This window comes from Pseudopodoces humilis, chromosome 6, assembly GCF_049639895.1.
Source record: "Pseudopodoces humilis isolate 2021_Gansu_Grassland_sample_001 chromosome 6, ASM4963989v1, whole genome shotgun sequence".
NCBI classification, from domain to species: Eukaryota; Metazoa; Chordata; class Aves; order Passeriformes; family Paridae; genus Pseudopodoces; species Pseudopodoces humilis.
In genome coordinates, this window is record NC_142205.1 from 6079230 (window position 1) to 6094872 (window position 15643).

Below are 15643 nucleotides of genomic sequence, written 5' to 3' on the forward strand. Positions count from 1 at the left end.
TTTGGGGACAATTGGGATACAAATGGACTGTTAGGCTGCTTCTCAGGCCATGTGGAGACACGTATTTTGTTGCTTAGCATTAGTTTTTGTTTTTCAGCTCCAGAAAGCTGTTTTCCCACAGCCTTGTCTCAGGACCGTGGGGTGCAGAAGCAAACTGGGGCTGTTGACTTTCAGACTACTCAATCATCCTGCAAATTACAGCCAGCCCAGAAGAAAAACACAGCTCTGCATGTTTCCTTTTTTAGGTAGAAGTGTTGGGAAAACAACACGAGATTTTGTTTCTCATAAACTAGGGGCTGTTTCAGGAATATTAATTATTTTTCTTGTATCAATATTTTACATTTATTCCTCTGCTATGGTATTAGGGTTGAGATGGATGAAGCCTACAGCATGGTTTCAGACTTCCTTTCAGGTACTCACAAGCCCCTGAAAAAAAATAAAAAATTATAAAATAGTGCTGAGGTTTTGATGTCAGAAAGCTTTATTTTCTGGTTACTTTTAGCCTGGGGTATGGAAGTTGTGGGCTCCATTCCTTGCCCTGTGTAATTCCTTTGCAACATTGTTTGGAATCAGATTTTTAAAAAGCTTCTGTATGCCTATGGAAGGGGCTTAAAGGGCACCTGAAGGTGTTGAGGCACCTGACTAATTTTTAACTTCTTGTGTACCACCTCTGTAATCCTGCATCTCCCAGAATTTCACACTGGTAGAAGCTGTTCTGCTTTGTAGTTGTACTGCAAGGAGAAATTCTCAGTCTGGGAGATGGAGCCTCCAAAGGCACACATGTGATTTTCAATAAGGAAGTGAGGATGGAAGGAGTGGATCCATCAGGGGATTTTTATCCTCTGTGTCCAACCTGAGCTGGGTGCTCGGTGCTGGGCTTGGGCACAGCCCGGGTTGGAAGAAGGTCTTTTTTTTCGGAGCTGATTGAGGCCCAGAGAGCTCACTCGAGCCTAGACAGTCTGAGACAAGACAGTCATGGTGTACCTGGGATTTAAGCCTCGGTCTCTGTGCATGAGTAGAAAAAACAAGACAAGGAGGAGGAGCTCAGTCAGGTCCCTCTGTCCTGGTGGAAAACCTGCCCGTGAACCAATGTCCCACATCTGCACCAGAACTGAGGCTGCTTTGGACTTCAGTCTGCATGGAAACAGGGGTTGTGTAGATAGTTTTATGGCTGGATCACCTGTGTGGTGATGTCCTTGGGACAAAGACCTTGACTCCTTTGGGGTGAAATGGCTGGAAAATGTTACAAAGAGGTGTTTTACACATTATCCTCTGAGATGAAGCATGAAGCTGAGCTCTCATTCTGGTGCAAGTTAGAGTGATTTTATCAGAAGGCATGGCATGAACATGACCATGAAGGTTTCTCTCAGTCAACACTGTCTTTGAACTCAATGAGGCTGAAGTTATTGCCTGATAGGAAGAGGAGTCCATCTGGGATTTCTCAGATAAAATGATAAAAATGATGATATAAATATGTAAAATACAAAAACAGTGTTGTCAGACACTTTGTTTCTGGCTCAAGTGGTTTATATGTTTAGTCTTAGATGTTTTTCACATTGATTTTGTGTATCAAGATTTAATGTTGTCAGGAACCACTCAGTAAAAATATTTAGTAAAAACAATAAATATAGAGGGTGTGATTTCATAATCCTAACAAAATAGATAAGATAGATGTCCAAACTAATTCTTGGCTTGGGTTCAGGCATTCTCCTGCTGCCTATCACTGAACTAGTACTGAGATAACTTTGTTTTCAAGGGGGTCTTCATGCTGGAGCGTATCAAGTAAGAGATCTAAGAAGCTATAACATCAACAGCAACGATGTTTCTATTGAGATACAAAAAGTTTAGCTATTGAGGCAGTATTTTTTCTTGTCGTTTGTTTAGTCTGTTTGGTGAATTCTGCCAGGTTGGTTTTGATCCTGTGTGAAGAGCGATTTGCTGTAAGAGCGGAAGCATCAGCCGAGTCATGTTTGAAAGTAAATAATAAATAATTGTAACACTTAATAAAAGGAGCTGACATCTCCACAGTTTATTTTCTACTTGGTTTAGCTTAGTTCAAGCCAGCTTCTTTCTGGCATCATTTGCAGCCAAGCCGAGAGATCAAAACGGGGCAGCTGCCCCCGTCTGTCCCCCGCTGCCTGCGCGGTGGGTTCCCAGGCCCGGGGCTCTCTCCCGGCCTGGGCACAGGGGTGATTTGGCCGGGACGGGTTCTGGGGTGCGGGGGGGCTGCGGGCTCGCAGGTCTCCACAGCCACCGGCCTTACGGGGGTGCGGGGAGGGGAGCGCTCCGGGGCACGGCGAGCTCGGCCGGGGGTGCCAGGCTGGGCAGCGGCGGGGACTGCGGGGCGCGCTCCCCGCTCCCGGCGCTGCGAACGCTCCGCAGCCGCCGCTGCCGCCCGCAAAGGGTTAAGGGGAGCGGGGCCGGCGGAGGGCGGGGGCTGCCGGGGGCTCCCGGGGATTGGTGCGAAGTTTGGAGCGGGGCGGCTCCGCGCCGCCCTCCGCGGCGGCTCGGCCCCCCCCCCCACAAAGCCCTGCAGGGAAAGTTGCTTTATCGCCGTTTCTCTCTACCCGGCTCTCCCCCGCCCCATCCCCTCCCCTTCCCCAGCCCCTTTCCCCTCCTCCCCTCGCTCCTTAAACGGGATTCCGGCTGGGCGAGCCGCCGGACGGCATCACCGGGCATCCCGCGGCGCGGAGCCCCGGAGGCTCTGGCAGGTCCCCGCTGTCCCTCCCCGCACACACACGCTCAACCCGGCCCGGAAAGCAGGAAAAAAATAATTTACAAGGTTTCCCCCCTTTCCCTGACCTCCTCGCCCGTAACTCTCGAGTGGAAAAAAATCGCCCGCGGGGGCGAAGGGGGGAGGTTGTTAAAAAGCCGGTGAAGGGGCAGAGCCGCTCCGTGGGGAGGGCACCCCCAGGCAGCCCCCGGCACCCCGGGGAGGGGGGCATGAGGTAGAGGCCGGCGGCGGAGCGCCCGCCGGGCGCCGTGGCCGCGGAGGGCATGAGGCGGCGAGCGGCGGGGATGGGCTCCAGAGCGCGGTGTTAGAGCCCGGCAGCAGCCAAGGTAAGTGTCCCCCGAGCCGCCAGCCCGGGCCGGGACACCGCGCCGGGGCCGCGTAGCGCACAGCTGGGAGCCGCCAGCGCAGCACCAGGTGGCATCGCGCCGGGTGTCCCCCCGCTCGTCCCTCCCTGCCGCGACCCCGAGTCCCGGCGGCGAATATCCCGTTACCGCCGAGCCCCGGGAGAGCCCCGGGAGAGCCCCGGGAGAGCCCCGGGAGAGCCCCGCCGCCCCCCGCCGCGAACCGAGCGGCCGCGCTTGCTTTGCTGGATGCTGTACGCGGGTTGTTGTGTGTCCTGGGGGCACGGGGTGTTTAAACCGGGGAGTTTACAAGGGTGAGGAATCCAGACAGTGTTTAGAGAGTGAGAGTTTTAGGAGGAGAACAGGGTGTAATTAATGTAAACCCGATCTTCCCCGGGTGTGCGTATCACAGCGAAGGCATCTTCAAGAATCTGGGTAATTAAGTGCGGTTGCGCTTTGGGACGCACCTCTGGAGCCCACGGAAACAAGTGGGGCTGGTGGTGGGGGGAGCGTGGCGAGGGGGGGAAGAAGAGGAAAGGAGGAATCTGTGCTGTGCAGAGAAGGCTCGGAGTGGAGGAAGGCGCGTACCCAGAGCGGAGCCTGGCTGAGGGGCACTGGAGCAGCAACACAAAGTTTTCTGGGCTGCTGATGGGAGAGGTAACATTCCTCCTCCCCCTTCCACCAAGTTCCTCCGCAAATTGTTAACCTGAAATCTTGTTTTATGGCCACTTGCTAGCGTTTTGTTTGCCTTCCAGACTGGTTCTGTACAGGATACCAAAGAATTATGCGTTAACTGTAAACTTAGAGGAGCTTACTGGCCTCAGTGGGTTCTTGATTTATATCAGACTAAAGCAGAGAGGAGGGCAAAGTTTTACTTAGTGAGCACCAAGGAATGAATTACAAGTATGTTGCTCTTTCATTTGCTGTTTATTCTTGTCAGCCTTCTCAGTAGGATTTAAAACTCTGCAAAGTTGAGAGTTGTTCAGTTTTCCCCCCCAGTAACTATTTTGCTCTCCTTTTTCCTGACTCCAGGTTTGAGAGGACAGTACCCTGTGCGATACGGCGGGATCTGCTTTTCAAAATGGAATTGCAGCTGGCGCTCCTTCTCGCAGGGATAATTGCATTTTCGGACTCGGCGAGAGGTAAGGGGACGGCGCTCGGTGTGATCACCCTGTGACTCTCCCCCTTCCCTCTGCTCTGTGGGCTCTGCAAACACCCGCGGTACCCCCGAAGGGGACCCCCCAGGGGAGTTGCTGTCCGCAGGGACTCGTCCCCTGTACATTTTTTGTCTGCACAGAGGTGCAGGCTTGTGCCCACGTGTGGTGCCTCCTTACCTGCATGGTTTTGGGCTGTCGTTTGGGATGGAGCGCGGTCACTGTGGCTTTGCTGAGGTCTGTTAGGCACAGGTGAACTTTTCTTGTGTCTGTGTAAGAATACACAGACAATTTTAAAGAAAAGCAACTGCATTCCTCTGTGGATCAGAAATACCTCTCCCCTCCTGTAATCGCTCCAGCCTCTGCCCCGTGTATTCCCACTTACAAACTAAACAAACACATCCATTAACTTCCCTGGTGACAGACAAATGACAGTTCCCAACAGCGAGAGCGTATTTTAGTGCTGAGGCTCCAGCAGTTGATCGGATTTCAATAAACAGGTTACGCTTCCAGAGGCAAACTTGAAATACGTTGACCTGGGAATGATGGAGGTAGGAAAAAAGTTCCTTTACGTCAAGGTGCTTTTAGCAAAGCTCTGGGATCAGAGTGTGAGGAGCAGCGGCGCTTCCTGTGCTTTTGCCTGTGTTGTACCTCAGTGGGTGCTGTCCTTAGAAAGCCTGAATGCAAATCCAGGCTCTCAGCTCCCCTGCCCCTGGTCACAAAGTAGGGGCTGAATTGTTCCAGGAGAATGGGGGTACAACTTTAGGATGCAGATTGCTCCAGCTGCAATTCCCAGTGGTCTCAGAATTTTGTGAATTGTTGTAAGACCTTCAAGTCACCCATTGTGATGGACTTGTGAATTAAAAGGTTTAAACTTGCCCTTCACTTGGGCTGTAACTTGCCAAAAATAAATCTTGGGGGGAAAGTGTGGGAAAGGAGAAGGGGAGCATTACTCTGAAAACCCAAGTTTGGTTTAGTGCACTGCGTTTTTTTTCTTCTTGGCATTGGCTCTCAAGCAAATATTTTATGGAGGCAAAAGCACTATAAAATGATTTGGCTGGAAGCTGAATGAAAAAGAAAACAGTATATAGGCTGTAATTCCTGCAAGTCTGAATTCCAGGCAAGGCTTACAATGGGGACTCAGTTTAAGTTGTGGGCGATGGGCAGCAGTGTATGAATTAAGATGACTTCATGGACGTATTTTATTGCAATGGACCTGAGAAGTTGGTGGAGTTCCGGAAAAGATCTGAAGTGGGCAGGAGAAGACAAAAAGATTCTTGTCTCTGATGTGAGCTGAATATCGGCTGCTTTACTGGCTGACCCTGTTTAAATTTGGTTTGCAATTGTCTTGCTCGTAAATTCATTGCCCCTGGAAAATGAAGCGCTGTGGGCTGTTGTCATGTGAAGAAATGACAGAAAATTAACAGCAGTAGTTTCAGGACATCATTACTTTTCCTGTGGAAAGATCTTTTTAATAGAACTTTGATAGGATCATATTGGTAATTGGGTTATTTACACTTTTTTGAAAAACCCATCCTACAAGTGTATGGAGAGATGGTTCTGATTATTTAAAATTATCTAGAAATAGAGGTTAAAAGCCAAGGCCAAACCCATGAAAAATGTCATTCATTCATGGGCTGATTTAAGAGAGGGGAAGTAGAGAAGAAAAAGGAGTCATTGCTGTGAAAACAGAGACAAAATTCTGACATTTAAGTCCTGCTTTAGACTTCCTTAAGGAGGAGAACATTTTTGATAGCAAAGGAGGTAGATGGAAGATCAAACTTCTGAGTAGAGATGAGACACTTCCCAGAACTATGAAACTTTGTGCTGACAAATATCTCCAGTTGTTAGGTGTTTACACTGGGATAATTTCAGGTTCTTGGAAAAATGTGCCAGGCTTTTCATGTACCTGCAGAGTTTTTCTGAACGCCTCATATGAGGGCTTTGGCCACTGGAGATGTGTAAACGTTACCTGTTACAGTCGCTCAGGTTTTATAGGCAGTCCTTCAGCCAAATCTCAGCCTGAGGTCGTGAGGCTCTTCTCTGGAGGAAGAAGGGCTCTTTGTTTTGGTCAAACAGCATTTAATATCTGTGTCCTGATTGCAGATGAGACTTGTGTGGCCCAAAGTGTGCCAGCACCTCCTGATCCGAGGTACCAGAAGTAAAATAGGTGCTTGCTGGCTGGCCATCAAGTGCGGAAGGTGGCTGAGGAGACTCTCTGGGAAAGTGATGGTCCTTCTTTTCTATTCATTTTAGGCAAAAGTAGGTGATGCTGTAATTAGGGTGTTAATTTGGAGGCGACTGAATGCTGTGCCCGTGCTTGGGGAAGGGCTGTGCCGTGGTGCATCTGCACAAGGGGGCAGAGTTAAGTTGCCCACGCGCTCCAGCACGTTTGATATTTCCTGACATTTGAATTCTCAGCTGCAATCTTGCGTTAAATGTTACGTTGTATTATTTTTACATCTTTATTTAGGTGACACCTTTTAAGGCAAAGGGCCTTTGCAGGAATGACTGATTGGGTTTATGGGGCAGGTTTGGTTTTTTCCGCCTCCCAGAAAAAAGGGGAATTTTTCCAGAGTCGGATCTGTGCCTGCTGGCTCTGTCCCACCAGTGTATCTCATCACTGAGATGTAACTCTGTAAAAAAGGGAATGTCTTAGCAAACCAATATATACTCTTAAGGAAGAGGCAATACCTTTGAAAGGTAAAACAGAGATCAGGTCTGATTTTAGAGGTGCAGGTGGTAGAACTGTCTGTGTTTGAAGGGATGGGGGGATGAGGTAACTCTGGTTGGGTTTGAACCAATGCTTTTGGGGTTGACACTGAAAGGCTTTGACTGAGGGCTTGTGTACACCTACAAATGCACTGGAAAAACCCTTCCAAAAAACTTAGTCTAGGAATAGCTCTCAGTGGCCAATCTTATTCCAGGCTAAGGATCTCCTGAAGGGAGCCTGTACCAAAAAAAGTCTTCCTTGGGAGCTATTTTGATAGATATCCAAGCCCCTTCTTTCCCTTGTGGCTGAAGACTAGAAAGCCTGTGTTCTCAAAACCCATTCTTGGAGCACAAAACCTGCATGCTGTGGTTTTCTAAGACGGACTGTGCCTTCCAGCTGACAGCCAAGGCATGGGGCAGCAGCTTCAGCCTGGTTCCCAGCCGCGATGGATAATGTCTGAACCTGGGATAACAGGTCCAGCGGCTCATCCCTCATGTTACTCCATTCCTGCTCTCTCTAAGCAGCCCCATAGTGGGCATAAAAGTCTTCAGTGGCCTGCCCTGGCCGTCCTCTGCAGGGGTTAATGCCATCTTGGGCCACTAACCTTTAGTGACTATGTCCTGCAGCAATGTAGCTCCTGCCATGCCACACCTCCTGCTGGACACAGGTAATACAATCTGATATTTTCCTGCCTATGTTATCTCAGTGACAGACAACGCAATATTTGTTCCAAATCTGTCAAGTTGCCATCATATTCGCCTTGGTGACCGTATATGGTAACATTGGGATGTGCCTGGCTTGGTCCTGTGGCTTAAGCAAGATTTTGTATGGTATGTTTAGAAGTTTTTGGTAAGAGCAGTAACCACCCTCCTCTTAGCAAGTAAACTGATATTCTGCTGGAAACTAATTAGTTTGGATGTTGATTTCATTTTCGGTGCATTGCGTAGGGAGGGGAAGAACGGGACCTTAATTGCTTTCTGTTCTGGCACTTCTCTGTGCGACCTTGGCTTGCAAACCTGCTTGGTGTCTGCTTTACAGGGAATTTGCTGATTGGGCCGCCTCAAAATTCAATGGTTTCATGCAGAAATAATGTTATGTGCCATTCTGATTTCTCTTAATATTGAGGGAAAGGGAACAGGATGCTAGAGATGGTTTTTTTTTTATTTATTAGAAATTGAGTTCTTTGTTCTGATGAACAGAATTCCCATTCTGTAATTTTGGGGTTTATAAGAGTCCTTCAGTAAGCACAGAAAAGATAAATAATGGTAATGTGAGAGAGATGGTTATTGGCTTCTGCTTTATGCCTTTATTCTTGTTGAGTGGTTGTTACCAGATAGAACGATTAGGTAATTTCTCGCTTGTGAAAGAGAAGCATGTTCAGATCTAACAGCCTGATTCAGATTTTATGGAAGTCACAGCACATCTTCTGGTGAAGTTTGGGGCATTTCTTGGATTTTGCTCTTGGGGAGCTTGCTCATGAATAATCTGTCAGCATGACTTGTACCTAGAGTCAACATGACGATCTAAGAAAATCCTGGTTATTTTTTTAAACCTTGGTTCCTCCCTTCTTCTGAGGCTGTCGGCTGCTTTAAATTGTGGCTGAGTTTAAACATAAAATTCAGTGTGCGTCATACTGGAAAATTAGGGTTGATTTTATTTGTTTTTAATTAGGAATATTACAAAATTCAGCAAATTGCTTAAATACATCTAGATTTTCCCTAAAGTTTTTATAACTCTGTTTTCTGAGTCCATATGTTTCTTTGACCTTCATTAAAAGACGCAAGCAGCAAATCAAAATATGTCTTTTCTGGGATGAACTTGCACACAGCAAAGGCTGGACTCCTAAGCCTGAGTTTTAGCCACAGAAGCAACTTTCATGTGCCATGAGGTGGTGCTTGAGATATTACAGGAAAGTGGTTTTTTTCAGGAAAAGAATATAATTTGAAATTGAAAAATAAATGACACTTGCTAGCAAGTAGGAACTCCCTTTTCAAGATTTGTGGCCATTGGTGCCAGTTTATTAACTAAAGCTGAAGTTTTTCATTTGACATGAATTGGCTGATAGAGCTGATCTTTTCCAATATCCTCTCTGATAATTCCTTTTGGGGTGTCTACCTCACCATAAGTGATGCTGATACATCTGGGCACAGAACACTCATCATGGAATAGTGTGAGTGCAGTGGAGTCTGCCTGTGCATTTTTGGATTAATTACTGGAAGAGATAAAAATTCCCACTGAAAGAGGAAAATAATAATGCAGAGATCCTGTTGTGCCTAGGATGAATATAAAAAAACCACAACAATTTTTAGTCATAGCTTTAGTTATTCAGTGAGATTTGAACCAGTGCAGCTGATTTTCCTATGATGTGAAGCTCCTACTTGTGTCTGCAGTGACTTGTAAAACCGTGCTGCCAAAAGGATCTGTACAAATATATTCCAGCATTTCAGGAGTTGGTGGAAATGCTGTTTTCTCACACTTCTTTCATTACCCTCCTCATTTTGTCTTGTTTCAAGTAATTTGTCTTTCATCTGATCTTCTCCTGTATTTTCTGGTGGGCTGCTCAAGCTAAAATGGATTTCATATTGTTTGGAACATTTAATTTGGATTTCTATTCCTTATCTTGTTCTCTGTAATCAGTCTTTACTTTGAGCTTTCTCCAGTAATAACACCCCCAAACCTATTTAGCTGTGTTCACCTGTTCTAACCTTTTTCAACAAGGTGAAACATTTTTGGTCATATAAGGGACTTTTTGAGAGTGGAGCCAGTGGTGAATGCAGAAGTTGCAAAGGCCTCTGTGTGATGCAAGTCTGTTCAGTCTGCTGCTCTTTCATAGCAACTGTGGTACTATGGTAAAAGAAAAATATTTCCAAAAGCAAGTTTGATTCATCTGATTGTGCTGTCCTGATGTCGTATGAGATAAGCAGATGCAGCCATGCCAGTTGTGACAGGTTAGGACCTGATTCAGAGCCTGAGTGTTGGTGCTGTGACTCCTACTCACTCCCACAGGCTTTGAATCCATCCCTGAAGGATGACTTACTGGGATTATCTGTGATGCCCACCTCACATGTGACAGCAGAGGGGATGTGGGCCAAGAGTGCCACTCACTTGCTTGACTGCATGGCTTGGACTCATGTTTTTTTTCTAGAAAAGCACATTTTGCTGCTACTGACTGCCAACTCTGGCTGGTGGGGGGAGCATGTGCTGCTGTGGCTGAAAACGATTTGGAAATTCATTGTTTAAACTCTGGGTTGCCGCAGAGAGGTTTATTCCCAAAGGCAGAGAGCCATCCTGCTGGCCGTGTTCTGGGTGTGGAGGGGCTAAAGACTTGCCTGAGTGTTGTTTAGTAAGTATGCTGTTTGTTGCCAAATCCATTCCCATTTCTGATTTCTTTATTTCCCTCCCCCTCCCTTCCCAGTCAAGTAAACCTGGGCTGTGTGGAGTTTGGTTGGTTGCTCTGATTACTCAGTGTCCCCTTCGCATGGCAGCAGAAACACAGCATCCTGCAGTGCTGTGAGGAACCTGACGCTGTTATTTCATCCCAGCTACTCCAATTTTCACAAAGAAATTCAGCCAATAACTCCAGGCTACTTCTTCCATTAAGTGTTCAAATTTAATTTTGAGCTTCACTAAGGAAAGAAGAAAAATGTAAATTGGGAACAGAGACTCCTTGGAGCAGGTTAATGTTTCTCAGGATGGCTGCACCTCTATGCTCAGCTTCTCTACAAGTTGTTTCCAGCTTGATGGGACACAAAATAATTTCTTCTCGTATGTGGCAAATTTATTTCATGAGAGATTCACACAATCCTGGGTATCCTGTCAAGTGAGTAATGCAAGAAGTGTCATACCCTAGATGCCGCTTGGGTGACATTGACTTGGGTGGGTATTTTAGGAGCCATCAGTATTTGTGCCTGTCAGATAAAAACACAGGAACAGCAGACAAATAGGGAAATGTGGACTTAATTTGTGCAATAGGCATTTTTAAAAATCCATATTCTCCTTGCTGGGTTTGCTCCACACTCCCCCTGAACTGATGACCTTAAGAGTTAGGTATTAGTGTGGAACGGCACAACATCTCTGTGGTGACTTTGGGCTTGTTAGTTCTACCCAGGATACTGGGAGAGGGAAGAAGCTGGAGAGGAATGTGGAGGGAAATGTGTTAGCCAACCTCCAAGAGAAAATTTAGTCCAGATTAGTTGGTGTACCCCTGCTCTCGAGGCCTGCTGGTGCCTGGGAAAGCAGCTCGAGCAGGCAGTGTGTGGCTCTGAAGGGGATGTTGGGATGCAGCTTTTCCAAGTCTGTGCTGTAGTTCTCTTGTCTCCTGTGTCCTCCCAGGTGCCCCCATGTACAGGTGTGAGACTTGATTGACTTTTGACCAATATGTGACTCTGAGGAAAAGCCTTGTAATGTAAAAGGGGTTCTTTTGTTGTGTTAGCTACTGTTCTACTATTGCTTTGTATGGATTTTAATCTCCTTTGTTCTAGACAGAAGTGAATGGGGTGAGGCCAAATCAACCACAAAGGAGGGAAAAGGGAAGGCTGTTCACACTCACCAGTCTCTCAAAGCTGCACAAGTCAAAGTACTGGAGTTAGGCTGCTGTGGATGCCGGAGCACTGTGAACAGGTTTCTTTCCCCCCTCCTTCCTCTCTTATAGATTTGTGTGAGTTGGAGTAACAGAGGAAGTTACTTTTCTCAGTGTTTGTTCTCAGAGCTGTTAACACAGATCTGTAACTGCTGGTTAAGCAATGGCAAGTCCCAGATGAGCTACAGGTGTATGAACTGTGTGTCAAGGATGGAAGGGTTAATGAGTAACAGGATGAACCTCGGAACACTGTGCAGTACCTCCCCAGGGATACTCCAGACTCTCTGTGGAAGGAAGGATGCTTGTTTGCCATTGACCAGTCAGTGTCAAACTGGGGGCTCTAACTTCTGCAGGGTGTGGATACCCTTCAGAGAGACGGTGCTGTGAGCTACCTTGCTCTCCTTCTAGGTGAATCTAAATTTTCCCTGTTCTTTTTCAGAAGAACACAACATTTTGGAGGTGATAACAGCGCCTCTTTATCCAGATGAGTAACACTGGGAAGTGTCTCATGTATTTTTGGGCAGTTTGAAATGGAAGAACTGGGGAGGAGTCGACAGCTCCTCCAGCATATGGAGATCAGGCTCCACGCTCTGATAAGTCATTTCATATTTTAATGTTCAGCGTTGGATTACAGAGTGATAGTCCCTTGAGGTTCAGTGAGTTGTGGCTGAGTAGGTGTGAGTTAGGATTTAAATATCTAATCCTACCAGAGAGCAGAAACTGGAGCCTTGTAAGACCAGGCTGAGTTTCAGTTCTGTGCAGGGTGGCACCATGCCATGGGAGGGTTCATCACAATCTGCAATAGTTAATATAAAACTAGAATAACAGATCAGAGCTGATGAGTATCTTTCCTCCTCCCTGCTGTTCCAAACCAATCAGAAATGCAGTATTGCCAGGGCTAATTTCATTAAGGGTTAATGAGAGTGAAACTTTCAACTTAATCATGGCCAGGATAGTAAGCAGGTGTTTACTTTGCCTTTTTTGACTGACAAGGAGTCATAAACCTGTTAGGGAGATATTTGCATATGCAGGGAGCTGGATTTGGACAGTTGATTGCTAATTGCTGGATTTGTTCTCTGAAGGTGTTTGCCACTGCTCTAAGCACACAGCTATTGTTTCTGGGATATAAAGAAGTAGTAGAGACTGGTAGCATTTTGCAGAAACCATAAGATGGGGATAGGTCAGTGTTTTATCTAGACCAGAGCAAAGTCCTGCTTGTATTCCTAAGGCAGAATGCTATTCCTGATTTCCTGCCTGCTCAAACAGGAGTAGGCCAGAGGATTTGGAGGATGTCAAGCAGTACTTTGTGATGGTGATGTACACAGGTTTATTCTTGTCCTTGGAAATTCATTAGAAACACCAGACTAGTAGTCCTTGTACGGAGTTGGTAAAGTAGCCTCTGAATATTTAAAATGAATTTAAATTCAGGGCTCTCCTCCCCTTGAGTATTCCTGTTTGGAGGAGGATTGTAGTTTCACAGGGTTAGGAATCTGTCCCTTACTTTACCATCAGTAGCAAAGAAGAAAGGTACTGCAAGGTGCTGCTCAAAAGTAATCGTAGCAATTGACCTGCATATTTGTAATAATTATGACTATTTATTGAGAGTTTCCAGTACATTAAAAAGAGACCCAAAAGGTGCTTCTCAGCATAGGCAGTCTTCCTCTTCTAGATATTGTCAGGAGAAAAAGCTTGTCTTTCTGAAGGCCACAGACAAAGTGGAGTTCCAAGCTTATTTTTCTTTTATCTTAGAAAATCCAATAAATCCAGTAAATTCTTTCAGTGTGGTCTTGCAAGAGTTTTTCAACTTGGTCTGACTCACAGATTATTTGAGTGCCATTATAGACTAGGGGTCAAGCAAGTTAATTCCCAGAACAGTATGCTGCCCTGTTTTCAAACTGTGCTAATCAGGGTTTTGAGTCAAAGCATGGCAGTTTGCTTAGTGAAATTATTTTCCTGTTAGAAAATCACAAATAGGCTCTGACTATTCGTGTTGGCTTTGGTCACCGGAGCACTCACATCACATGCAGTGCAAAGCCCCCAGGGATGTAGTCGCTGTGGATCAGGGCACTGGTGGGGGCTCATTTCCCATTTCACAAGATTGAATTCGTGCAAACAGGCTGAAACCTTATGAAAGAAAAGACAGAAATTGTTGTTGTTACATTTCCACCTCCATCAGGACGGAGGGAGGGCTGTGTGAAGCCTGTCCAAGCTGTAATGTGAATGTCCTTCCCCAGAGGAGACATTTGGTGGAGTTATTTGGTTACCTCTCCCCCTCACCTTTTTGTAATGGACTCTTGTTTACTTTTTCCTCCTCCTTTCCCGAAGCTTATTAGCACTGTTTAGGCAGAGGAAATGAATTAACATAATTTACTGTTGTTTAGAACAGGACACATTCCCCACATGTATGTATACACACGCTGGCATTCTCCCTCCCAGCGCTGCACAGAGCAGAGTGTTTACAGAGTCTGGCTCCATTTATGGAGAACAATACCCTGATTATAGAGGGCAGCCTTTTCTTTCCAGAAACCAGAAGGAGCCCTTTGCTTCAAGCAGCTACTGCCCCTTGAAGGTGTGGGCGTTGTGAGCTGCTGGGAAGGGGGGAATAAATCTGCTGTGGACACAGACGGGCGGCATTGTTCTCCGCGGAAGTTGGTTTAGGGGTGGGGGTGAGGAATGGTGTCGGGATAAACCAAATGCCAAGTGTAAGATCCACCAGTGTGCAGCGAGGTGTCGCGACTTCCAGTTTGATTTTCAAATAACAGCTGTGAGACTTCATGGGGAATTATTTGGTGCTGCTGGAGCTGGCAAGGGAGCTGGGGAGGCTGGGTGGGAAGAAAATGGTAATTGAGGCTCAGAGTGGTTTTGGATGGGCTGAGTTGGGTTGAAAGGTGCTGTTATGTGTGAAATGCCGGTCATTTCTAATTGCAGTCATGCACCTGTGCCTGGTAGATAATGCTGGAGCCGTGTCATATGGAGCATTTGCTTCACATGATGTTGAGAAAGGTCAAGCACTTGGTTTCTGTCCTGCTAAGTTGGGTCATTAGATGCACAAATAGGACCCCCCTTCCTTTGCCTGACTGCAGCCGCTCAGATGCTGGCAGTAAATCCTTCTCAGGTGTGATTTCATGGCAGCTGAAGATGACTGAACTTGACCCCCTCACTGGCCCATCCTTGTCCTCCTTTGCTCCCAGCCTGGTAACTCCCTTGTGCTGGGGAGAGCTCCTCTGACCTTGCTGTGGATGTTTTGGGGAGGAAACTTGGGCAGGAAGCCAACCTGGAAAAAAATGTGATGGTTTAAATTCTTAGAGGAGCATGGGCTGTGCTTGTGGAATATCACAGTGTCTCCACAGGCAGCAAGTCCTTTCTTCTGTTCCCACTTATGGCAGGAAGGCTCAGTACTTCGAAGGACTGGATATTTATGGGAACATTTATAAAATGACTCTTTAGGAATCTTAAATGCACCTAGGTCCACAGGACAAAATGTAACATAGCCTGGGGGCAGTGAATGTGAAGACTGAAAAGTCATATTTGGCTCTTGGTTCAGCTCAGGGGTAGTGCATTGTTGGACCTTCTGCACTGGGAGATTGCTTCTTTCACACTCTGCATAGTGACAGTTTTCTGTTTGTCTCAGTGATCCCCTGAAATTTGGAGTACTTTGTAGGGAAATGAGTGACACCTTCCTTCCTCTGTCTCTGCTTTTGTCTCCTGAGGCAGAAGGATCATTTTGATGAAATGGAAAATGGCAAGTTCATTCTGTCAGCCTTTGTTTGCTGCCTATGGCATTGCCTGCTGCAAGGAAGGAGCTGCTCCATGAGAAGCACAGTGGGCAGCAAAGGTGGCTACAACCAGTGCTGCTGGTGACCAGGTGTTCCCCCTGCTCCAGGCACACTGTCCATCCACCCTGGAGACAAGGTGAATGAGGGATGTCGCCCACAAGTTTCTCCTCAGGCTTGGCTTTATCTCTACAAAACTTCAGACTACTGACACCACATCAGCAGGTTGCAGAAATAAGGCAGAGAAAACAGCTTGGGCAAAATATTCCCTGTGGGTGAAAATATTTTTCCAGGGAGAGTAACAGAGCCAGCAGGCTAAACAGGTAACACAGCAGGGCTGCATCAACAA

The 15643-nt window shown here is 46.6% G+C and overlaps 1 protein-coding gene across 4 annotated transcripts in view; it reads left to right on the top strand.

Annotated features, from left to right (window-relative positions):
* Window positions 1-2594: 2594 nt before the first annotated feature.
* Window positions 2595-15643, top strand: part of FGFRL1 (fibroblast growth factor receptor like 1) — a 171937-nt gene continuing 158888 nt past the window's right edge. Inside the window, exons 1-2 of one of the 4 annotated variants that reach the window (XM_014262822.2) lie at window positions 2595-3060; window positions 4108-4217. In XM_014262822.2, coding sequence (XP_014118297.1) covers window positions 4157-4217 — 61 coding nt within the window. In that variant the 5' untranslated portion in view covers window positions 2595-3060; window positions 4108-4156. Of the gene's footprint in view, window positions 3061-3677; window positions 3733-4107; window positions 4218-15643 lie in introns of those variants that run through there. The other 3 variants (XM_088056364.1, XM_088056365.1, XM_014262818.2) reach the window with 3 other exon arrangements.